We start from the raw sequence: 27,689 nt of genomic DNA on the forward strand, positions 1-27,689 counted from the left end.
AATTATACCGACAAAACAAATTTCCCATCCGCTTGTTTACAAATAAAGATTTAATTAAGGTAGCCAAGACACTGATTAGTTAAACCGTAAGAAAATAACCACATTTTAAATAACAATCTCGGGCAAACCCCAATAGTTATTAGACAACCCCCCTCCTATCTACATTTGTCATTTAACTTCAAACTTTACTCATTGTTACACAAAAATAAAGTTGCAAGTTAAAATAAAAGGGCCTAGCCGGGTAAGATGGTGAAAAGTGCCCCCAGCTCGATTTAAATTCCATATAGGCCACTTTTTAGCACATATAGAGGAACTCACTTTCTGAAATTTTTAGCCCCCTTTAGGTGGTCACGTGACCCCCTAGAGCCTAATTAGGCTTTTTATGTTTTTATTTTTTATCTCAGCCGCGTCAAGAGCTAGCCAAAAACTTTATTTAAAAAAGTTGTAAGTTTCAAAAAGATCTATATGAAAAAATTTTTTTTTATTTTTTGGCGGGAAATTCGAATTTTTAGAACAATTTTAAACTTTTAAATAACTCTGAAAAAAAAACTAAGACACTCGTTTTTACTAAAATCAATTATAATGTGTAATTTTGCACAATCTTTCACCCAAAATTTTTTCAGATTTTTAAATTGGTGAAACGTACCTTTACAAATAAAAAACCGCATTTTTTCGGTTTTTTTTTCGTTTTTTGATATAATTTTATACATATTTTTCAAAAAAGGTAACACCGTCACTAGAATAGGTGAAAAACTGAAAAATAATTGGGGTTTGCTTAATAAAAATTTTTTGTAACGCCATCCATTTTCAAGATACAGGGCGTTGAAGAAAACAAAATTTTACATATTTTTTACGATTTTGCCGAAACTACTGGTAACATTGTAATAAAACTTGGCGGGTTTTAAGAGGTAGTTATTGTGCATGTTTTGACATACAATTAAGGATTTGATATTCATCATTGGCGCGCATAGGGGTAATTGTCTGAACTTTTCAAAGAAAAAAAGATAGTACGCCACTGACATATTTCAAATTAACAATCATATTTGAATTCCTCGTTAAATTTGCAATAAAAAATCTATCTTCTCATTTTTTCATACAACGCGCCGTTTTGCTGCAAAAAAATAAAATATCTTAACGCTTCCAAAGTATTCGAATTAATTTTGATAATGGATGTACGAGTTTTATTTATTATGTAGATGTAGAAACTACTAGAGGTTCGAATACTTTGTAAGGGTTAAGATCTTTTATTTTTTGAATAAAAATGGCGCGTTGTATGAAAAAATAAGAAGATACATTTTTTGTCACAAATTGAACGAGGAATTCAAAAACGATTGTTAATTTGAAATATGTCAGTGGCGTACTATTTTTATTCTTTAAAAAGTTCAGACCATTACCCCTATACGCGCCAATGATGAATATCAAATCCTTAGTTGTATGTCAAAACATGCACAATAACCACCTCTTAAATCCCGCCAAGTTTTATTATAATGTTGCCAGTAGTTTCAGCAAAATCGTAAAAAATGTGTAAAATTTTGTTTTCTTCAACGCCCTGTATCTTGAAAATGGATGGCGTTACAAAAAATTTTTATTAAGCATACCCCAATTATTTTTCAGTCTTTTACCTATTCTAGTGACAGTGTTACCTTTTTTGAAAAATATGTATAAAATTGTATCAAAAAACGAAAAAAAAAACCGAAAAAATGCGGTTTTTTATTTGTAAAGGTACGTTTCACCAATTTTAAAAATCTGAAAAAATTCTTGGTGAAAGATTGTGCAAAATTACACATTATAATTGATTTTAGTAAAAACGAGTGTCTTAGTTTTTTTTCAGAGTTATTTAAAAGTTTAAAATTGTTCTAAAAATTCGAATTTCCCGCCAAAAAATAAAAAAAAATTTTCATATAGATCTTTTTGAAACTTACAACTTTTTTAAATAAAGTTTTTGACTAGCTCTTGACGCGGCTGAGAGAAAAAATAAAAACATAAAAAGCCTAATTAGGCTCTAGGGGGGTCACGTGACCACCTAGGGGGCTAAAAATTTCAGAAAAGGAGTTCCTCTATATGTGCTAAAAAGTGGCCTATATGGAATTTAAATCGAGCTGGGGGCACTTTTCACCATCTTACCCGGCTAGGCCCTTTGCAAGGTTCTGAAAACTTGTGGCATTAGGCTATTGATTATGTATTTTAGAAAGTAACTACAACGTTAACGGAGTGTTATTGTTTCATACAGTCAATGGACCTCTATATATGAAAAAACCGCGGAGTGCAACCATTTAAAGGGGTGCGTTTTTGAGAAAGGGATAAATTAGTCTATAGGCACAGAGCGAAATAGGGTGAGTTCTATGCACTTTTGGTACAAACACGTATACAGGAAAATTTTTCCAGGTTAAATTTACTATCGAAAGATCACATCTTAAAGTCAAAAATATTTTTTTTTTACAAAAATATATTCAAAAGAAAAGCAAGAACAAAACACGAAAGATAGCAATTTTGTTTTTTGCCTCATAACTTTTTTCCACGGGGATATAGGTATATGCATTGATTCAGCGAAAAATAACTTCCATCCCAAAAAGTCTGTAGGATTTATAGTTTCCGAAATAGGATTTTTCAAAGTTCGCCGCTCACAGCATTTTTGCCCATTTTCGTTGTTATTTGTCAAACATTGTTCTGTATATTTTTTCTACATAGCTTTAGGTATGTGCAATGTCACATTTAATAGGAAGAAAAGTCAATTACCTTTAAACTGGTTTATTGTAGAGGGCCGTATGACTACTTTTAAGCAAGATATGATTGTTCAAAATTTTATACATACTTTTAATGATTTTTGATATATTTTACGATTATTTTTAAATTTCTCATTATAACTTTTTTATTGTATATTTAGGTATATACATTGTACAATAAAAAAGAAAGCTTATTTTCTTTACTTGATTACTATGACTATTTTTAAACAAAATATGCTTTTCCAAAATGTGACATAATATGCACATGCAATAGGTCCCACTAAGTTAAAACCAGATAGAAAACTTTTTTATTATTAACTTTATGAAAAAAAATTATACTATATAACATGCTCTGCATAGTCTAAAACCTATGATCCAATCATCAGATATAAAATGATATCAATGGTATACGAGGTATGTTAAAAAATATGAATTTCGCTCAAGAGTAAAGTACCTTTATATTTAACAATATCGAAAAGTATTATTAAGAAAAGTTATTTGGAATTAAAAATTATATTCTTCTAATTGAAAAAAAAAATTTAAAATTTAAAATTTTTCTCAAATTACGCATACCCTTGGATATCCTACGGATATCTTGTTTAAAAATAGTCCTAGAATTTTTTGCAATATGTACACCATTTTAAAGCAAAGAAAATAAGCTTTTATTATTCCAGAATGTATATACCTAAATATACAAGAAAAAAGTCGTAATGAAAAATTTAAAAAATAATCATTAAAAATATCAAAAATCATTAAAAGTATAAAACCTTGAAAAAGCGTAACTTGCTTAATACGCCAGTCAATGGAAGCAAGAATAGGATATTACCTCCGAATTCTATCCTACTGCATGGATTTTAATGAAATTTTCGGCCTAGCCTCTACTTATCTCCTAGTTCAAAGTCTACCCTATGCCGATGTGTGCTTTTATCTTGGGGGTGGTTCACACCCCTTCTTAGGGGTAGAAAATTTTTTGGTTAAAATTACCACGGAATGCGCTAGAGAACCTAATTCTAAGCAAAAACTGTTCTATATATTTTTTTGAAAACTCAATACTTTTTGAGATATTCGTGGTTGAAAATTGGCCATTTTCATTGAAACATAATACCTTTTCGAACGGTTTTTTGCGAGTACCTTAAAAACAATGCATCTAACTAAAAGAACTTTATTAAATATTTTTGTAGGTTATAAACAAACAAAGAGACACTTGCCTTCATAAATCTTCTAGTTATAATACAAAAAGAGATATGGTAGGTGAAACTAGTCTGTTTTTTGGTACATTCTCAAATTGGTGTATTCAACTTGAAATAACAGAGAAACGGTCGATTTTAGGTGTATACTGCTACTAATACCTTTTGTATTGCTTGAAAAGACCTTTACAATGAGCTATATTAAAGGTCCATTGCGTTAAAACTAAGCGAGATATGCTGCAAACAAAATGGATAACTAATGCATTTTAAGAAAAAATGAGAAGTAATTTTAACCCCCATCCAACAAAATGTAAATGCATCGTTTTCCATCCACAATACCTTTATTATCGTATTATTTCTATGTTCAAAAAGTTGGACGGGTTTAAAATGAATGGTTTAAAAAAAAAGATCAAATTCAAGAGAGCATTTTTAAATTTTCTTAAAAATCTTCCTTTTTTTTTCCATGTAACACGAAAATTATAAGAGATACAGTAATGAAAAATAAAAAGGAAATTTTTATCTGAAAAAGCCCTACATTTTTGTGTTGAATCTTTTTTTCGTATCTCTGATCTTTGTCGAGTTACATGGAGAAAAAGAAAGATTTTTAAGAAACTTTAAAAATGCGCTCTATAATTTGATCTTATTTTTTTCAAAAACCATTCATTTTAATCCAGTCCAACTTTTTGAACATAGAAATAACACTATACTAAAAAGTATTGTAGAAGGAAAACGATGTATTTAAATTGTGATGGATGAGGGGTTAAATATACTTCTCATTTCTTCTTAAAATACATTAGTCATCAACTTTTTTGCAGAATATCTCGCTTAGTTTGAATGTAATCGACCATTAATATTGCTCATTTTAAAGGTCTTTTCAAGCACTACAAAAGTTATTAGTATCATTATACACCTAAAATCGACAGTTTCTCTGTTATTTCAAGTTGAATACACCGATTTGCGCATGCAGCAAAAAACTCTTCTTACCTACCATATCCCTCTTTGTATTTTAACTAGAACATTTATGAAGGAACGAATCTCTTTGCTTTTTTATAACCTACAGAAATATTTTATTTAGTTTTTTTGTTAGATGCATAGTTTTTAAGGCATTCGCAAAAATCCGTCCGAAAAGGTGTCATTTTTCAATTAAAATGGCCAATTTTCAACCAAGAATAACTCAAAAAGTATTGAGTTTTCAAAAAATAATTATAGAACAGTTTTTGCTTAAAATTAGGTTCTCTAGCCTCTTCCGTGGCTATTTTAACCAAAACATTTTTCACCCCCGAGAAGGGGTGGGAAGACTTTGTTTCTTGAGCTATTCCCTACTTACTGTGAAAATATCAAGTAAATCGATGTAGTAGGATGAAATTCGGAGCCAAATACCCTCATTGACTGCCGTATAAAAAGAGCTGCTGCCTTATACAATTGACCATTTTAAAGGTAATTGATTTCTCTTTTTTTTTAATGTACCATTGCATATACCTAGAAATACGTAGAAAAATGTTTGCGAAATAATGGGGAAAATCGTCCAAAAATGCTGTGAGCGGCGAACTTTGAAAAATCCTATTTCGGAAACTATAAATCCTACAGACTTTTTCTAAACTTCGTTTTAAAGAGGAAGGATGGAAGTTATTTTTCGCTGAATCAACGCCTATACCTATATCCCTGTGGAAAAAGTTATGGGGCAAAAAACAAAATTGCTTTCTTTCGTGTTTTTTTCTTGCTTTTCTTTTGAATATATTTTTGTAAAAAAAATTATTTTGACTTTAAAATGTAATATTTCGATAGCAAATTTAACCTGGAACAATTTTCCTGTAGACGTGTTTGTACCAAAAGTCCATAGAATTCACCCTAATTCACTCTGTGCCTAGGGACTAGTTCACCCCTTTCTCAAAAACGCAACCATTTAAATGGTAGCACTCCGCGGTTTTTTCAAATACATTTCTTAATTAGCAAATGATTGACGTTTCGATTTCCAGTCCGGAAATCGTCCGCAGAAAAATTAAAAAGAAAATTGGGTTTAAAAATTCTTGGAAAATATCATAACCTGATATTTTTATAATACGTCTACTTTCCATATAAATAAAATTTTGGTCTCTATCTTAGGCTACGGCTCCACGGGCGAGAAATTGACGCTAGCAGTAGCAGTAAAATGAACTTAGGCTACGGCTCCACGGGCTGGAAATTGACGCTAGCAGTAGCCGCAAAACGAACTTAAGGTTCCGCAGAACGGAATAGGAATAGCCGAACTGTACCGACTACAGGACTTGTGCGTAGTCGGTTCAGTTCGGCTATTCCTATTCAGTTTCGTGGAACCTTAAGTTCGTTTTGCGGCTACTGCTAGCGTCAATTTCCAGCCCGTGGAGCCGTAGCCTTAAGGTTCCGGGGAACGGAATGGGAATAGCCGAACTGAACCGACTACGCACAAGTCCTGTAGTCGGTACAGTTCGGCTACTCCTATTCCGTTCCGCGGAACCTTAAGTTCATTTTACTGCTACTGCTAGCGTCAATTTCTCGCCCGTTGAGCCGTAGCCTTATGGACTCTAGCAATCTGTGGTTGAAAAAACACTGTTTGAAATGATGTTACTACCACCAGGGGTATCAAATTCTGACGGTTTTTGTGTGTTATTTTCTGTTTTTCACATCTAAGATACAGATTACACAAACTAACACAAAAAATAACACAGAAACAGTCATAATTTGATACCCCTGGTGGCAGTAACATCATTTCAAACAATGTTTTTTCAACCAGAGACTCAGAGATTGCTAGAGTCCATAAGATCGAGACCAAAATTTTATTTATATGAAAAGTAGACATATTAGTCTAGGCGCCAAATAGAGGTCACCGTGTCCTTTTCAATTCTGATGGACAAACTCAACGGTTTCTTATGATTTTTTGGCTGCTGATTACGAATTTCGATCCGAGTGGTCAAAAAATTGTTATAAACAATTTAATTGTTTATAAATTGTTTATAAGGCTCTGGCTCATAAACTAAAAGAGATAAAAAAGAATACTTGAATTAAAATTTGTTCGTTGATAAAAAACTAAGAAAAAAACGTTTACCGAACGTAAATCCAATAATTAGAACTCAAGATATTGTAAAATTAGTGCACAATGCAAATTGCAAAATAAATATTTTTCGAAGCTTTATCGATCCTATCTCAGCTTCTACGCATGCAAATAAGCCTTAGAAGGTCTCATTTTTAACCTTCATTAATAAGCTTCCAAACAGAGTCTGTTAAATTACGTGATCTTCATTTGTTTTAAAGTTATACCCATTTTAAGTAATAATTTTCTTAAAAAAAATTGTACATTAATTTGTTTATAAGGGTTTCAAGCAAATTTAAGCTATAAACATTTATACTTTAACTAACAATAATGATAGAAGAACTTAAAAGGACATTTTGAGCTTACGAAAAGTTTGTAAGTTTATTTTTGGCCAAGATATCGATATTTTAATAGTGCGCTCTGAGGCGCAAGATCGGCTCACCGCGTAAAGGTTCACGCGCCAACTTCCCGATGCAAATTATAATTTCTATGTATATATACGTTATCTTCATTTTTCATTTTTGAAGATCCTAATAAAATTTTATTATATAATTCTTATAATTCAATCATGATCCTGTACCTCGTATTACCTTTCATTCTATTTACTTTGTCTTCTATTTTTTGTACTAAATGAGAAAAAAAAAACATTACATACTAATATTTCAGAAATAGAACTAAAAAGTAAGTTGATATTATTTATTAATACTATTTTTACAGACTTTTTGTTTCATGCATCTGAATCGAGATATACAGGGAATCTCAGCTTTTTGACATCTGCATAAGTTCTTAGAGCAATTTTTACAGTTACATGGTGGTACTAAGTCTGTTCATGTAGGCAGTGAAACTAACACTTTCTGGGGCTTCAGAGCCTAATTATCTATATGACATAGATATAATCCATAGCTTATAGATATCCAGTGGATAGTGGATAGTATTCATATAAAGTGAATCGAGTTCTTTTGCAGCATCATCAAGGCACGTTAATTTTGTGTATGCCGCCACAACATAAATGCTCGTTTTATATGCAATGATGATGCTACAAAATAACTCGATCCATTTTTATATGGATATCACATATTGGCTCATTTGCATGCGTAGAAGCCGAGTTACGATCAATAAAGCGTCGAAAAATACTTGACTGCTTGACATAGCGCGCCATTAAAATATCGATATCTTGACCAAAAATAAACTTACGAACATTTTCTTAAGCTCAAATTATTCCTTTTGAGTTCTTCTATCATTATTCATAATTAAAGTATAAATGTTTATAGCTCAAATTTGCTTGAAATCCTTATAAACAAATTAATGTACAATTTTTTTAAGAAAATTATAACTTCAAACGGGTATAACTTTAAAACAAATAAGGATAAAGTAATTTAACCAACTTGTTTTAGAAGCCTATTAATAAAGCTTTAAAATGGGACCTTCTAAGGCTCATTTGCATGCGTAGAAACCGAGTTACAATCGATAAAGCTTCGAAAAATACTTATTTTGCAATTTGCAATTTGCACTGTGCACTAATTTTACAATATCTTATAATTGTTAGATTTAAGTTTAGTAAACGTTTTTTTCTTTGTTTTTTATTACCGAACAAATTTTATTTGAAACATTCTTTTTTATCTCTTTTAGTTTATGAGCCAAAGCCTTATAAACAATTTATAAACAATTAAATTGTTTATAACAATTTTTTGACCACTCGGATCGAAATCCACCCTCGAAATTCGTAATCAGCAGCCAAAAATCCATAAGAAACCGTTGAGTTTGTCCATCAGAATTGAAACGGACACGGTGACCCCTCTGGCGCCTAGACTATATAATGTTCAGAAAAAAGTCACACCATTTTGAGCGTCGGGTTTGGGAGGAAGAGGGGGAGAAATCGGTAAATTCGTAGTTTTTTACGTTTTTCGTCAATTGTTCTAAAACTATGCGGTTTAGCATGAACAACCTTCTATACAAAAATGTTCTACATTAAATTTGAAATAAAAAAGGTCCTATCATAATCCTTCTAAAATTAACGGTTCCAAAGTTACGGAGGTAGTATAGTATAATTGGTTCAAAAAAGGCATAACCACATCCAAAGTAAAAGTTTTCCTCCAATACCAAATTGTTCTATATGGTCCACATATTGATCAGTAAAAAGTTACATCATTTTGAGTGTCCGGTTTTGGTGGGAGATAAGGGGAAAAGTCGGTAAATTAGTAGTTTTTCGTCAATATTTCTAAAACTATGCTTTAGCGTAAACAATGTTCTATACAAAAATGTTGTACATCAAATTTAAAACAAAAAAGGTTCCATACATAATTGTTATAAAATCAACTGTTCCAGAGTGACGGAGGGTGAAAAGTGGAGGTTTTCGATACTTTTTATATTATTTGGGCAATTTATAATATTATTACTGATGAAAGAACCAGGTTTGTTGGTGCAACCAGGCATAGATGATCGATCTCCGGGATAAACAAATTGAACAATGTACAAACTATTTGGCCTGAGATTTAGCACACTTCATTAATATAACTCAATCCTTACCATAATTATTTCAAGTATGTAGTTATATTACATGTTTTTATGCAAAAAAAGGCAAAATGAGGGATTTTTGCAATAATTATCTCTCTCAATTGTTTAACATAAGTATTTTAATTTAGAAACTAGCAAGTTAATAAACTTTATAGATCTACAAGTTTTATTTGAACGATACCCGAAACGATTTAGAGGCAAAAACTTATTTTTTCACATTTTGTGATTATTTCTTCTTCTTCAAGTGCCATCTCCGCGTCGGAGGTCGGCAATCATCATAGCTATTCGGATTTTAGAGACGGGTACTCTGAAAAGTTCGTTTGATGTTTGTACATCCGTACCATTCTTTCAGGTTGCGTAGCCACGTCACGATATTCTGCGTGATTTAAAAAACAACAAAGCAAAATCACCTATATGTCTTCAAAGATTTGTCATCAGCTGTCTCGTAAATTTTTTAGAACCTTCAAAAACCTGTACAAGATTATTACATGAAATAGATGGTTTTTTGTACAGATAGGCTGGAGTATTAATTGCAGAGAATAAGGAAGTGTACCAATAAAAATGTTGAATTAAACTTATTATGAATTTGCTAACCCTTTGGTGGTCCGATTTTTTCATGAATAATAATGAACCAAGAATTATGACGATTTATGTTAATAAATTATACGGCGGATGTATCCGTACACCGTTGTTCGCGAGTTTTATCGCACATTCTTCGGCGCAATCTGACAATATCTTAAAGTAGTAATAAAAGTCAAAGAATAAAGGACGATAAAATACGAAACATTTTACTTACCTGACTGTAAATGTCAATGTCCTTGTAGGGATTGACTGCAACAAGAATAGTACCAGTGTATGTCTAAATCTCATTAAGGAAAACAATGATGCGTTGCTTGCTGTAAAATATGAACATGTTCACTTTAGTCCTTGCTCCCACCATAAAAAAAGATTACCTTCTGCCTATGGCGGGCGCACTATAGAGTCATAAATGAAGATTTTTTTTTGCAAGGTTGTTTGATAAAAATACTTATAATTTACTGGTAATATTGTCAGCATTAATATCACAAGAAAGTGAGAATAAATTGACAACAATCCGACAATTTTTCGAAGACGAGAGACTGGAGGGCTCGAGTGACTATTGCCGAATGGAAACAAGTTTGAGAATACAATTGGAACATTATTTTCTTATTTATTTTTACTATCGTGTAATATTCGACAGATTTTTTTGAAGTTATACTTCTTTAGGCGTGTTGGGAGTAAATTTATATGTGCGCGAAATCATCAAAATTTTGATACCCAACGCAGCTTAAACTTTATATGTCCTCTGATTGGGTAATTACAATGACCTGTCAACAATTGTTCAATATGTCGGTTATTTTATTAATACGTCAATGGTTATGGGTAAACAGATTGTATGTAGTATATTAGTTTTTATTGTTGTGAGGACAGACAGTTTAATTATATTTTAACTGTACTAATATGCACGAGTTTACTATAAGTTCTAAAAATGACTAATTTACAATGATTAATGGGATGTTCTGGCATGTGCTTATCTTTAAAGCGGCTACTGGAATTTCCTAAACGTTTATACCAAACATTGACAATGTCACATTGTTGCGTATTCTGACTGATTTCTGTTCCTACTGCAACTTTAAAATCGCGACTAAATGCCGCCGCCACGTTAATGTTAATCGCCATATTGAATTTAGAGGAAAACCGTTTTTGCTCAATATCTGACTATTTTAAACTTTTCGACAAAAATTGTACGGACTGACGTTGTTACAAATGCGATTTGCTACAATTATTTTTCTCGTGAAAGTTTAAATTCGACATTTTTAGGCGTATTTCGAATGCCTCATATTTTTTGTTGTCAAAACTCAAAATGAAATCGAAATTTAATGTTTTGAAAATTAGGCTCTAATAATGGAAATTCCATAGTGATCGATTAATCATCATCATTCTGTTTGCCTTATCCCTATGCGGGGTCGGCTTCCCTAATTGCATTTCTCCACACAACTCTATCTTGGGTCATAGCAATGTTAATCCCCTTTACCAACATGTCCTGCCTTATCGTCTCCCCCCAGGTCTTCTTTGGTCTTCCTCTCCTACTCCTTCCAGGAATCTGCACTTCAGCTACTCTTCGTATTGGGTGATTAACGTCTCGACGTTGAACATGACCAAACCATCTTAACCTATGCTCTCATTTTGGCATCAATTGGTGCCACACCTAGACTTCCCCTAATATACTCATTTCTAATTTTATCCTTCTTTGTCACTCCACTCATCCATCTAAGCATTCTCATTTCCGGCACATGCATTCGTTGTTCCTCTTTCTTTTTCACTGCCCAACATTCAGTTCCGTGCATCATAGCCGGTCTTATGGCTGTTTTATAGAATTTTCCCTTCAGCTTCATTGGAATTTTTCTGTCACACAACACACCACTCGTTTCTTTCCACTTCATCCATCCAGCCCTAATTCTACTGCATGCATCTCCATCTATTTCTCCATTACTCTGTAATACCAATACTAGGTACTTAAAACTATTGCTTTTCACAATCATTTTACCATCCAAAGATACCATTTTATTTGTAGTAACTCCATCTTTAAATGAACATTCCAAATACTCTGTTTTTGTCCTACTAAGTTTTAAACCTTTTTCCTCCAGAGCTTGTCTCCACTGTTCCAGTTTTTGTTCTAAGTCTCTTTCACTATTTCCTATTAACACTACATCATCAGCATACATTAGGCACCATGGAATACTACCTTGTAGTTTCGATGTTATCTGGTCCAAAACTAATGAGAATAAATAAGGACTAAGCACCGAGCCTTGGTGCAATCCTACTTTTACCTGAAATTTATCAATCTCTCCCACACCTGTCCTAACACTAGTCGTTACTCCCTCATACATATCTCTCACAATCTTTACATATTCGCCAGGGACTCCTTTCTTGTTGAGTGGCAACCACAGAATCTCTCGAGGAACTCATCATATGCTTTCTCATGATCAATGAATACCATATGAGCGTTGGTCTCTTTATTCCTGTATTTTTCCATCAGTTGCCTTACAATGAAAATTGCATCTGTTGTTGATCTGCCCTGCATAAAGCCAAATTGATTATCGGATATTTCGGTTTCTTCACGTATCCGTCTATCAATTACTCTCTCCCATATTTTCATGGTGTGGCTAAGTAGTTTTATAGCCCTGTAGTTTGTGCATTGTTGTATGTCTCCCTTGTTTTTGTAGACAGGTACTAATATACTGCTTCTCCATTCGTCTGGCATTTGTCCAACTTCCATAATTCTATTAAATAGACCTGCTAGCCAACTTATTCCTGTCTCTCCCAATGCTCTCCATACTTCCCCAGGAATATCATCTGGTCCGACTGCTTTTCCTTTCTTTATTTTTTGAAGCGCTTGAGCCACTTCCTCGTTTGTTATTCTGGTAACCATTGCTGTTACTGTCTCCGTTAACTCCACAGGCTGTCTGTCCATAGTGATCGATTAATATAAGTAATACATTTTATTGATCTCATGAAAATCGTAAAAAATGACAAAAAACGCACAACGGTTATTTATTTAACAGATTTATAGAAACTGACTTCATTTGCGAGAAAATACAAACATTGCATACAAAAGCTGTACTCTTGCCATTAAAACGCATTTTGATTTTTGTCGATCAAAAGATATCGAATTTTCACCGTCAAGTTGCTACAAATTTTATTTAAAAAGTTGATTTCGTGCGTAACTGAAATTCAAAGTTGCCGGTCGCTTCAAGCGTTGTTTCTGAGAGAACCGTTCATCCTACACAAAAAGTACTAATAAACATTTTTGTTCAAAATAATCTCAGCTACAGTTCTTGTTTGAAACTTTTTTCTACGGCGTACAGATTCTTGGTAAACCGATGATTTCTGTTCCCCCCCCCCCCCTTCGAGGGGGGGGATTTAGGGAGAAGCCTGGGGTATGAGTGGAAAACTTTTTTCCATTGCTTCGCTGGTAGCAGCTTGTTCATATGATTTTTAGAGGTCAAATCGTGACCTGGACCTGGAGTATAATAATAGTCTCCCGTTATATACCGCTAACGCGGCTTTGGGATTATCTATTATAAGAGCAGTCTGCTATTATCTGGGATTATCTAGGGTCTACGGTATACAAGGAAGGTAACAGGGCCAGTGCTACGCTTCAACCGCCTATTAAACCTATACAATAGTTAAAAACTTGCGCTAAAAACAGCTTGTCATCACAATTGAATTAAAAATTAAATTATGTATATATAAAGATATAAAGTCTGTTCTATCATCTTTAATATCCTCAATTTTTTACAAACTCATAAAAAGTTTATAGTTTTCCAGCTATATGCTCACACCCTCGTAAAACAAATTTTATTGAAACGGCTCCACGTAGTTTGAGCAGACTGTAGTATAATATGCACCCTTAAAAAGGATTTTAATTTATGTGGGATGAAATTGAAGTATGTACATTAAAAACAATCAGCCCCTATTAAGAGTTTTTTTAATTAGCAATCTGCTGAATATTGCCATGGGTTTTAATTATGTCGGGATATGATGGTGGTTCTATGCAAAAATGACAGGGCCTGAAACGGCGCATATTAAAATGCAAGCTTCCGTTTTTAAAAACAATGATTACTGTGACCTTTTCTATTTTAAATTTCATCTGTTTGTGTGGACTTTGAGTCCACTATGTTAAAAAATAGAATGGACTAAAAATATAATGTAGATTATAGTGATAGTGTGTAGAAATAGTATATTCTGCAACAATAAGTGCAGAAAGGTACTAATTTCTCACGAGTTTGGAAAGTTGCGGTATGAGCGCAAGCGAGTGCCGCAATTCAAACGAGTGAGAAATTACCTTTCTGCACGTGTTACACACTATACTTTTTCTACAACCACAGTTATTGCTAAAAATAAAAATCACAATTTCCAAACGAACATTTAGGGCCGGTTGTTCGAACGCTAATCAACAATGATCATTATCAAATAATTAATTACTGTCAATGTCAACTTTGTTTGGGTTGTTAAAAAGTCTGTGGAGTATATAATCAATTAATATAACAATAATTATTAACATAATTAATAATAAATCTCATAAATGTAATTAATTATGTTTTCAGCAACCCAAACAAAGTTGACATTGACAGTTTTGGTGACAGTAATTAAATATTTGATAATGATCATTGTTGATTAGCGTTCGAGCAACCGGCCCTTATTATATCAAATAATAAATTATAAATTTTAAACTGTATTTAATTAATACTAAGCAATTTAAATTCCATATACCGAAACAAATTACACATAAATCAGTTAAAAGATTAATGCACTGCCTTAATTTGTTTGAATTTAAACTATTTTAAGTAAATTATTACAAAATAATGTAACATTTGACGTTATATTTATGCAGTCACGGATTTCAAACAGACCTACTTCATTCGACGTATCTTGCTGAGGTTGCTAAATCCTTATTGGTTAATTGATAATAATTATAAAATGTTTATTAAGAATAAAATTGTAAAATAGAACAGTTGTAACATCCATAATTTAATTTCTATTCGATAATTAAGTATAATAATTGTCGTACAGATTGTATATTTGTCTACATTTTAACTACAGATATAAATAGAATATATAACGTTACTCAGAATGAGGTAGTCATTTGTAAAATACCAAATGTAAAGTTCAAAAATAATGTGTTAAAGTAGCGAATTTTGCAGATTTCTCGGACATGAGCTCTATCAAATCTAATATCTTAAATAAAACCATTTCATCAAAACATGTTATAATTATTATGTTTACGATTTTATTGTGTAATGTAATGGTACTGTGCAGAAAAGAACTTTCCGGACAGAAACGTCACTTTTCTGCACACTAATGTGATAAATCTTATACTGTGAGAAAATATCAACTTTGTTAACATAAAACTGTGCAGAAAAGTGCACTTTGAATAGTGGTTGTAGAAAAAATATCTATTATTTTATATTTAATAATTTAGTTAAACTCTGATTTCTGAAATAAAAAATATATTTCTGATTTTTTCAGACTTTCCCAAAAGTGAGCCACCCACCTTCATAAAATCTGAAAAACTGGATTTTAGGGGTTTTGGGGATTTTCTCCATATTTTTTGGGTTATATATAACTTAAAGTCCTTTACAATATTCAAAAATTGGAAAAACGCCATTAAATCTTTAAGTTTTTTTAGTTTTAAAAAACGTGGTTTTTGGGGGGTTTAACGGTGTTCCGCCCAATTTTTGAATGTTCTACAGGACTTGTTTACTTCAAATTATATATAACCAATAAAAAAACCTTGATTTGATCTATTTTGAAGAATATAAAATATAGTGCGGCAGATTCGTGCAAATATTTATAAGAATTGCACATTTAATGATACAAGCAGATAAATTGGGCCACATATACTGCACATATAAAGGTTGAAATTTAGATATGAGGCCATCTCAGATTTTGCCTTTTACAAAAATGGCGGACATTCAAAATGGGCGACTATACATATGTGACTAATAGCACGATATCTTTTGAATGAAAAGTCCGATTTCAACCAAATTTGGTACATAGGTTCTTTTTGTAATTTACAAGGTCTATGTCGTGAACTGGAAGAATCGGTTTACCAGAAGTTGTGTTTTTCCTGGTTTTTCATGTAAAACTATTTTATATTATGTAAATAATTTATTTTCAATTTTTTTACCCTGTATATATTAATTTTTCATAATGGTAATACCACCATTGAAAAGAGCGTAAGAATATGTTTTAGAAAATATTTTGAACTTTTTAGTTATGTTAATTACCATTTAATAAATGCATAACGTATCTTCACATGTACCTTTGTGTGGCAGATTCGTGCAAATATTATAAGAATTATTGTGAATTTAACGGTAGAAGCATATAATTTGGACCACATATACTAGACATACAAAAGTTCAAATTCAGATATGAGGCCATCTCAGATTTTGCCTCTTACAAAAATGGCGAGTATTCAAAATGGCGGCTATACATATGTGAGTAATAGCACGATATCTTTTGAACGAAAAGTCCGATTTCAGCCTTTGTCATCAAGGTTGTTTTTTGGATGAATAAGATCGAGGTTTTGAACCGGAAGAATCGGTTCACCAGAAGTTGTGTTTTACTGTTTTTTTTATGTAAAAATCTGTTGTTTTTTTCAATTCTTTCACCCTGTATATATCAATTTTTCAAAAAGTCAATACCGCCATTGAAAAGAGTGTAAACATAATTTTTACGAGAGATTTTGAACTTTTTAGTTATGTTAATTACAATTTAATAAATGCATAACGTATCTTCAGATGTACCTGTGTGCGTCAGATTCATTTTGAATGCCCGCCATTTTTGTAAAAGATAAAATCTGAGATGGCCTCATATCTAAATTTGAATCTTTGTATGTGTAATGTGTGTGGTCCAAATTATATGATATATCCATTAAATGCACAATAATTTTTATATTATTTGCACGAATCTGCCGCACATAGGTTTATAGGTACATGTGAAGATACATTATGCATTTATTAATTGGTAATTAACGTAACTAAAGAGTTCAAAATATTGCCTAAAAATATTTTTACGCTCTTTTCAACGCCGGTATTAACTTTTAATATATACAGGGTGAAAGAATTATTAGAAAAACAACATGTTTTTACATAAAAATCAGGAAAAACACAACTTCTGGTAAATCGATTCTTCCGGTTCAAGACTTTGGTCTTGCACATTAAAAGAAGAACCTATATACCAAATTTGGTTGAAATCGGACTTTTCGTTCAAAAGTTATCGTGCTATTAGTCACATATGTATAGTCGCCATTTTGAATGCCCGCCATTTTTGTAAAAAGTAAAATCTGAGATGGCCTTTTATCTAAATTTGAACCTTGATGTGTGTAGTATATGTGGTCCAAATTGTATGCTTCTACGATTAAATTCACAATAATTCTTATAATATTTGTACGAATCTGTCACACATAGGTACATGTGAAGATACATTATGCATTTATTAAATGGCAATTAACATAACTAAAATTTTCAAAATATTTTCTACAAAATAATTTTATTTCAATTGTGGTATTACCTTTTTGAAAAATTAATATATACAGAGGGAAAAAATTGAAAAAAAAAAACATATTTTTTACATAAACAACCAGTAAAAACACAACTTCTGGTAAACCGATTCTTCTGGTTCACCACATTCATCTTGTAAATCAAAAAAAAGAACCTATATACCAAATTTGGTTGAAATCTGAATTCTCGTTCAAAAGTTATCGTGCTATTAGTCACATATGTATAGTCGCCATTTTGAATCCCCGCCATTTTTGTAAAAGGTAAAATCTGAGATGGCCTCATATCTAAATTTGAACCTTTATATGTGTAGTATATGTGGTCCAAATTATATGCTTGTATCATTAAATGTGCAATTGTATCACATATCGGCCGCACTAATAGGGAAAATCCCCAAAAGCTCCCAAAATATCAATATGTCGGGTTTTTGAACGTAACGCACTTTATGGAAAATTCGGGAAAAATCAGAAATATATTTTTTCATAAAATCCAAAAAATAAAAAAATCCGCAGGCATCTCCAAAAAAATGTATACGTTTTTTTTCGAAAAAAAAAAAAGTGTAGGTATTATTAGGTTATGTACATTAAAAGTCTATAAAAGATGGAGAATCTTTGTAAAAGAAAAAATGTGTGTGAATGTTTTGAAATTCTTAAATTTATTGCAACTCACCGAAAAAAAAATACTTAACGAAATAATGATGTTGTTGGGGTAAGACAAGGAGGGAGGGCGATGGTAGACTAAAATTTCGCTGAGTGTTTAGCTGTAATTAATAATTTAATAAAAAAAAGGAAAAAATTGATTTCTGAGAGTGAGGGCATTTTGTCTATCTTGACATGGGGAGGGGGGTAACCTTTACATATTCTTCAACTGTAAAGTGATTTACTTCTCGTTTAACAATTTTTCCTACTAAATTTGGTATGTATGAATTAGGTTCTTTTAAAATCTGCAAAAATATACAGGGTGTTCCATTTAAATTAAATAAGTTGAGGGTATTTCCGGTAAAATCGGAACTAAAGTAATAATAAAAAATATGGCGTTAGACGCGTTTTGCGTTATTGTACTTGGATACAAAGTTTCAAGAATGGCATCTTTGTTGTTTCAAAAATATTTAGTTGGTCTGATACTTTATATCAACCCTCTATATTTATTAAGTGTCCGTTTACATTTTTATCAGCTTGTTACACTAAAAATCTCAGTTCAGTAACATTTCCACCTACTTTAATGCATTAGAAATAAAAAAGCAATGTTCGGAATCCATAAAAACTTTAAGTAATCCTATAAGGTAGATTGCTCACAAATACTTAGAAACCCTACATTTAATCATATGGTAAAAGCAGTAGCTTAAATGGATGATCTAATTTAAATGAACTACGATTTAGTCATCTAAATCTAAACCATGCATGTGCTTAAAATATTACAGTTTTTTTCGGGATCGCATCTGCTTGTGCTGTTTAATGATGAGTGGTATATTATTATTATGGGTTGGGAAATTGCTTGAACCACATTGTAATATTTTTGAATTATGATGTTCCATATTTTGTTTCTTATCGTTTTTTATTATAGAAAGACCATTGCCCTGTAGAGCACATTTGGTATTTCAATAAAAAAAAAGATAGAAGTATCAATCTATATGCAATACTTATAAAGGGAGTCCCAAAAGTAGCGGAACGGTCGAATATTTCGCAAAATGAACATCGGATCAAAAGACTGAAAAATACGTGTTCAATGATTTTCAAAAATCTATCGAATGGCACCAAACACGACCCCCTCCACCCTCTTGAGGTGGGGAGGGGTGGGGGCAACTTTAAAATCTTAAATGGAAACCGCCAGTTTTTATTGCAGATTTGGATTCCTTGCGGAAAAGTAAGCAACTTTTATTCGAGACATTTTTTCGAATTGTGATTATATTACAAAATTTGCCGGACATAGTGAGCCAAGTATACAGAGTCGGTATTTTCTTATCGATGGTATGCGCCTTTAATAAGAGCAACAAAGAGACATGTATTTATTATACATTTAAAACGCGTTAGAAGATGTGGGACGGCCGAACGTGGCGGAACTAGGAAGGGTCACCAAAAAATTTCGGGTCGTAGGTAATGGCTTTGTCAGACAGTGTTGCCAAAGTTGGAAATTATCAAAAGAAAATATTAAAATAGAAAAAATAATATATTTAACTTTTTGTAAACAGATATAATAAACAAATTATTTAAAAGAAAAAAACTTAAATAAAAAAATATTGTTTTCGCCAATTTTAAAAAATGTGAAAACGTTGAATTATATTGCAACGTTTATTTTTTTATTAGTTTTTTCTTTTAAATAATTTGGTTAGTACCTCGGTTAGTACCTACACTATTTGTTAACAAAAATTAATATAATATGTTTTCTACTTTAATTATGCAAGTTTTTCTGTCCCAGAGACTTTGTAAACACAACTTTTCCGTCATAAGATCAGACAGAAGGACAAATGAGGTGTAAGACTGAAAGCTCTTAACCCAAGGATGTTATTAAAGTGAGAAACTTAATCGCACTTCCGGTTTGAGCGTTAAAATTGGAAGTACTATTTTAAAGTCGCCGAAATAGTACAAGCGACATATTATTCGACGCGCCGTAGCAAGATGCTTCCGGTATTATTCAAGTCGGTACGTCCGACAAAAAAATAGAATGACAAATTATGTGTCGAATGAGAACTTATAACCCAAAGATGGCATTAGAAGTAAGAAATTTGACCTCGGACGTCCGTTTATAGAGTTACAACCGGGAGTACGGTTTTAATGACGCCGAAATAATACAAGCAATGTATTATTTAACACGCTTTAGCAAGACGAAAACAAATGTATTGTACTATTTCGGTTATTTTAAAACAGTACTTCCGGTTGCAACTGATACCATCTTTGGGTTATAAGATCTAATTTGATACCTTGTCTTCGTATTGCTAAAGCGCATCGAATAATATGTCGCTTGTACTATTTCGGCGGCTTTAAAACACTACTTCCAGTTTCAACTCTGCAACCGGAAGTGTGAAGTCCAATTTCTCAGCTTTAATACCATCCTTAATTCGACACCTCATACTACTTACTACGTGGCGTTACAACCCTTCGTGGGTTTTAGCCCACTCGACAGCATGCCTTCACTTTTCTCTGTCTTAGACAATCTCTGTCCAGTTCTCCACGCCCGTAGCTTTCAGGTCTCCTGCTATATTATCTCGCTACCGGAGTTGAGTGTTTTAATAACGTAGGAGTTATATTCGATAGACAGACGGACGGACAGACTTGCACAAAGCCGGAAAAATATAATGGTTTTCGTCTTGCTAAAGCGCGTCCAGTAATAAGTCGTTTATAATATTTATTGGGCGACTTTAAAATAGTACTTCAAGTTTCAACTCTAAAGCTGGAAGTGCAAGGTCAAATTTCTCACCTTAATAAGATCGTTGGGTAATGAGCTTTCATTCGACAGCTCATTTGTCCTGTCTTATCTAATGACGGAAAATTTGTGTTTACAAAGTCTCTGAGAGAGACAGACATGCGTAATTATCCATCAAAGTAGAAAAAAAAATACAGTGATGAGCGCGCTAATAACCGGCAACATAACGCAAAAGATGGAAAACTTAATACGTTGTGAAATAAAAAGAGATGAAACTAGTAGATGTGTAAAATTATCGATAGGAACCTATAAGTTTACATTACATAGTAATCAGGTACATAGTTTCCCTCCTTTAGACGTCTGTGACAGAAAACATTTAGAATTTTATAAAATTCTCCTGTCACGGTTAGATTTGTTATACTCATCAGATATGTCTAAAGGTGCGAAACTATGTAGTGTTATGTAAATTTATAGGTTCCTATCGATAATTTTACATCTCTATTAGTTTCATCTCTTTTTATTTCACAACGTATTATGCTTTCCATCTTTTGCGTTATTTTGCCGGTTCTTAATAGCGCACTCATTACTGTACCTATATTATTTTTTGTGAACAAACAAGTACATCTACTAAACAAATTATTTAAAAGAAAAATTAAGTAAAAAAATAAACGTTGAATTATAATTCAACGTTTTTAAAAATGGGTGAAAACAATATTTTGTTATTTTTAAATAATTTGTTTATTATATCTGTTTACAAAAAGTTAGCTATATTATTTTTTCTACTTTAATATTTTCTTTTGATAATTTCCAAATTCGGCTTGTTGCTCTTATTAAATGCGCATACCATCGATAAGAAAATACCGACTCTGTGTAAAAACGTTTTAAAATGAATTTGGGTATCTGTAATTTGAAAGAAATTAATTTTTTTTTCAATTGGAAGAATGTAATTGGATATTATGACATAATTTTTTAATTCCAAACAACTTTCCTTAATAACAATTTTCGATAATGTGAAATATAAAGGTACTTTACTCTTGATCGAAATTCATATTTTTTGACATACCTCGTAAAAGATTGATAAAATTTGATATCTGATTATTCCATCTTAGGTTTTAGACTATTCAGAGCAGTTTATGAAGAATAAATTTTTTTCGTTAAGTGGATAATACAAAAATTTTCCCATATGGTTCCAAGTTACGCAGACACACTGTATAATTTCTGTGTCCTAGTTTGTTTATTAATTTAATTTATATTTGCTTAAAATTCAAAAATCTTGACAAACATTCTCACATATTAAGTATAGTTACTACTAATTCATCTTATGTAAAATATCTAATAGCTATCATTATAACTTATCCTGATAATGCCTATGAAAATAGGCGAAATATACAGTGATGATCGAGCTAATAACCGGCAAAATAACGCAAAAAAATGGAAAACATGATACATTGTGAAGTAAAAATAGATGAATCTAGTAGAGGTGGAAATTATCGACATAAACGTATAAATTAACAATACATTACATAGTTTCCCACCATTAGACGTATCCGAAGAGTATGACAACTATCACTATGAAAGAGGAATTTTATAAAATACTCCTGTCACAGACGTTTGAAGGTGGGAAACTATGTAATGTAATGTTAATTTATAAGTTTATATTGATAATTTCCATCTGTACTAGTTTCATCTCTTCTTATTTCACAATGTATTATGTTTTCCATCTTTTGCGTTAGGTTAACGGTTATTAGCGCGCTCATCACTGTATAGGATTTAGTATAAAAAACTACAGTAGGTATAATACATAAATACATAAAAGCATTAATTCTGTATTTATTTAACACACTTTTATCCTATTAACTGCCAAAGCATTGATAGCTTCGTAAAAGCTATTTTTGATGAGGTTTGTTAAAGTCAAACTTTTTGTCCCTTTATTTTCGTTTTATTTCGCACTCTAAAAAACCGCTCTGCTGTTGAAGTATCAAGGTCTGATAAACGAAAATCAAATGTTGACAATGGAAGGCTTTCACATTCAGATTGGTCTGTTATCGATTTACATTTTCTAGGTAGAATGTCAGTGTCATTAACGATTGGGCAACTACCGATTGTGATATTTACAACAGAAATTTCAGATACAGTGATGGGCTTAAATTTAATGAATTTTCAAATGAACGAACATGAATGTATTTCGAATTTTTAATTAACAAAAACTTCAAAACATTATGTGAAAGTTGATATTGACGTACATTTTTTTTTACCTATGCGGTTATTTGGGATAATTTGAGATTAATATCAGAATAATAGAATACCTTTTAACATTACTAATGCTGATCGAAACCCGGCACTAACAAATTATTCTATTTCTTATTAACTGAGGCGTCACCGTGTTTCGGAGGGCACACAAAGCCGTATGTCCTGGCTACGTAAAGTTAACGATAAGTCATGTTAGGGTCGCTTGCGCGATCTGAAAATCCTACACTAGACCTTAGCCAGAAGGTTTACTTGCTTACTTTCACATTACTCGTCTTACTTTCACATAATAGTTAAGCAGTTACTGAGGTACCTAGAAAGAACATGACATGGATATCGGCAAACAAATAGAAAAACAATAGTTACATTAGATACCTAGTTTAAGAACTTATTTTCAGAAGTAAATGGCACACTAAAACTTCAACTAAGGGAACATTGAAATGCGCACAAATCATCGATAATGCAGAAAAACTGCTGGATGGGAAAAGCTCTGCATGGGCGACATACCGATGAAGTCAACCTGGACCATGTGGACATTACAGCATCGAACTATTGATTCACATAAGGAAAAATATTTTCCTAAACAAACTCAGCAAACTGGTTTCCTACTGGCCATTCAGTATCAGGTTATTCCAAAATTTACCAAAAATTACTTGAACTATATTGTCTAAGAACCTTAGGTGTAAAATAGCAAATGCCAATATGGATGTCATCTGCAAGCACCTGATATCTGGTCTATTAGGTGCCACTATCTGGTCTGTGCGCACAGTTTGGTCCCAGTATAGCTTGCAGTTTTCATTCTCAAGCATACTCTCAGGAACGTATTGATAATTTGGGATATGATTGTTTTGCAGAAGTCCCAATTTGATAGATATCTCTTGATGAAGGATCTTTCCTAAAGAGTCATGCCGTTCTTTATATTTAGTTGCAGCAAATACCTGGGGTGCTTTACCTGGGGAATACCTTACCCCGGTAAGACGTTGGATGGTTTTTTGGGCTTGTTATCCATATCGGCATTTGTTGTTTTGAGTCTGAGAGTATTTAGGGATATATTTCAGGTAATTTTTGGTCGATATAACCTTATCCTGAATGGCGAGTATTGAACCTTTTATTTCACGGAACGTCTGTGCTGATGTCAATCAATAGTTTGATCCTATATTGTCGACATAGTATTGACTGATTTCATTGGGATGTCGCCCGTGCAGAAGTTTAACCATCCAGGTGCGCATTTTTTCGTCCTTAGGAAGGTGGTCAACGCGCATTTCTGGTTCTTTCAGTTTGATCGGTGTTGAGTCATCTACTGCATTTGAAAATAAGTTGTTAAATTAGCAATTTGTTTATCCCATTGCTCACTTATATCCACAAGTCTTCGTCCTTCTAAATACCGCCATAATGTCGTTATTTCTGCTTCACTTCGAGGTGGTGTTTTTGAGCCTTTGTGAGGTGCAGTCGTATTTTGCGCTGAACATTTTCTGTATCCATTTTTGTCCACTTAACAATACCATATGAATCGCTAAGTGCGGAACATGCACATGCGTAAGTTCTGAATGAAGCAGCTGTTGTACCCTTCGTATAAACTCGGTAGTTATCTCAGTTTTCATTTGCTTATGGTCAATTTTCCGCGCTTGCTTTACTCCGAGATATTTATACCTCATTTTCATCCAAGGCCTTTATGTTCTAGCCATTTTGCATATCGAATCCTCCGGATTCGATACTTACTCTTTCCTCTGACTATAGTCAAAATACGGCACTTGTCTATACCGAACTGAATACCAATATCATTTATTAGAGAAGGATTACAGTTTTTAGCGTCTGATCTAGTCGGTTTGGTGTGAAAGCCATTAATTTCAAATCATCCATATACAACAGATGATTAAGCTTGATGAGGCAGTTGAGTTCTATAGCTGAGATAGTGGGTTCATAACTAGACATAACCACAGTGGACTCAATGAATCTCCTTGGAACAGGCCCCAGCTGATTGCGATATTTTCAGTACGGTGTTATTTTCACCACGTATTTGAAGGTGGATTTATTATTATTTTATTATTTTGAAGAACTCATCCCAAAATTGATCTATGGATATGAAACCTGGACAACAAAAATGAAGTATTTTAACAAATTTAAAGCGTTCGAGTTGTGGTGTTACCGTCGCATGCTCAGAATCCCGTGGACAGCACACGTATCCAACGAACGTCTGCTGGAAACCATGCATAAAGAGCAAGAATTGATCACACAGTTGAAGAGCAACACACAAAAATGGGAAAGGTTCAGTATTTCGGTCATATAATGAGAGGACCTTACTATCGCTTACTCCGGTTGATCATTCAGGGCAAAATCGAAGGAAAACGCTGGGTTAGAAGGAAACAACAACTGTCCTGAGACAATGGACAGGTCGAACGCTCGAGGAATTGTTTCCTATAGCTATCGACCGAGAAACATTTTATCAGCCCGTTAATACGCCAACAGCCAACGCTTGAAAACAAGCACGGCACACAAAGAAGAAGAATATTCCAAAATTGCCGACCTGTTGTAAGTGATTCTTAACATACACACACCCAAACTTACAGTTGAGTCCGCGAGTCTTTACCCGTGCGTCATCACTTAAAGCATACGAAATAAGTCGGAAATCTATTTCACGCAACAACAACTGACAGAAAGTGGCTACTGTTCCAATTACGGGTTTTATTATAAAATTTGACGTTATCAAATATATAGAATGTCAAATGTACGTTTTGCTTCAAAATTTTTGCGCAGAATTACAGCTACATTTGAAGTAGCTTAATAAATTCTTTTATTATTATTGATTAATAAATAAATAAACAATTTATAAAAAAATCCAATAACATATTTTATTTTTGTTATTTTATTCACTTTGACGGAAATCTAAACACAGTCATTTCTTTACTGTGTGAATGACGTTAGCTTTGTATGTTTTAAATATTAATTGCCTAAATATAATTATTTACCTTAAAATTTCAAAGCCCAATATAAAATTAGTTGTGAAAACAACTGTTTGTGTAATATAAAGAAACTTCAAAACACAAAATTAAACAAATCAGAAACGTCAAACAAATTGTGCTTAAAATATGAAAACATACCGAATCGTCTTTTTTTGTACCTATCTCTTTTCAATGCACTGAGTCTAGATGGTTCATAAAAATAACATGTGTTGTTACTTAATAACAAACGGCAGCTGGTTTGTCATGAGTTTCATACATGGAAGAGAATGATGCTATTAGATAAAATGTATGTGTTTTATCTCGCCAGGTATTAATGACGCACGGGTAAAGACTCGCGGACTCAACTGTATATGGAATCATCTGATATTTTATTATTTTTTTTTTATTAAATTTTGCAAATTTACAATCTGCTATTAAAAGCTCGCGCGAATTTAAAAAAACAAACACACAAAGTCAAACAATATTTATTTTAAAGCAATTTAATAACTAATACTTAACAATTAAATAAAACAATAAAGTATTTAACAAACAAATTGAAACTAATTGTTTTAAAGTCAATAGCATAAAAAATTTCAAAGTAAAACGAATGTTTAAATTATTTTTATTTTTTTTTGTTTTTTTTTTTGATAGTCAGTGTTATCACCTCTAGTCCTTATGCAAGCTTGTTTGCTGGGCACGCTCCTAATCAAATTATCAACATTTTTTTGTGGTAGGTTGCTTAATTCTTCAATAGCAGCTTGTACTAGCCGTGCGGTGTTTTGTGGATTATCTTGGCGAGCTCTAATTGTTTTAAGCATATCCCACAAATACTCTATAGGGTTAAGCTCGGGTGAGCAAGCAGGCCACTCCAAACAAGGGATACCTTCTGCTTTAATGATGTCTCTAGTCACTCTAATGGTCTGTGGAGGTCCATTACCATGCATAAAAATTAAATTTTCTCAAAAAACCTCTAGTTTTCTTAAAAACTAGAGGTTATCAACATACTTGTGAGCAGTTAAAAGTTTATTGGATGAAAATTATAGGAGTTTTTTTACGGATCACAATTCCTCTCCAGAACATTACACTTCCCCTTGTATATTTGTGAACAGATCTGACAGTTTTCGTTCTTGCTTGTCTTCCTCGACTTCTAAGTACACGATTTCCTGGGTCATCTGATTTTACACAAATCCTGACTTTTTCTGAAAATAGCACATTTTGTCAATTCCCAATGTTCCAGTTTTGGTGGTGAAGACACCAATTTATGAGATCAATCTTGTGCTGCCTGGATAACTCGAGAACCCATAACTGTCTCTTGCTGTATACTTCTTGACACGAACTCTTCTTCTTATCGTTTCAACTGAAACTGTAGCTTCCAAAAGCTGCCTTTGGAGCTGAAGGTGAGAAATGGGTAGGTGTCTTCCAGCTAATTGGTCAATTGAACGATCGTGGCGAGCCGTTATTACTTTTTGGCGACTTTCCCTTGCTTTATTTTTGTGCTTTCTAGTTCCTGTTACCTAGCATAGGTTTCGGACAGAACGCCCTGTATTACGCCTAGCTCTACAACTATGTCCCTCCGAGAACATTACTTG

General features: G+C 32.7%; 1 protein-coding gene across 2 annotated transcripts in view; it reads right to left on the minus strand.

Annotated features, from left to right (window-relative positions):
- LOC114325783 (unconventional myosin-VIIa) overlaps positions 1–27,689 on the minus strand; it is a 278,092-nt gene that overhangs the window by 181,662 nt on the left and 68,741 nt on the right. For both annotated transcript variants that reach the window (XM_028273912.2, XM_028273911.2), the window contains exon 3: positions 10,267–10,329. In XM_028273912.2, the coding sequence (XP_028129713.1) occupies positions 10,267–10,329 (63 nt within the window). The remainder of the gene's footprint in view (positions 1–10,266; positions 10,330–27,689) is intronic.

The sequence above is a fragment of the Diabrotica virgifera genome, chromosome 4 (genome assembly GCF_917563875.1).
Source record: "Diabrotica virgifera virgifera chromosome 4, PGI_DIABVI_V3a".
Taxonomy (NCBI): domain Eukaryota; kingdom Metazoa; phylum Arthropoda; class Insecta; order Coleoptera; family Chrysomelidae; genus Diabrotica; species Diabrotica virgifera.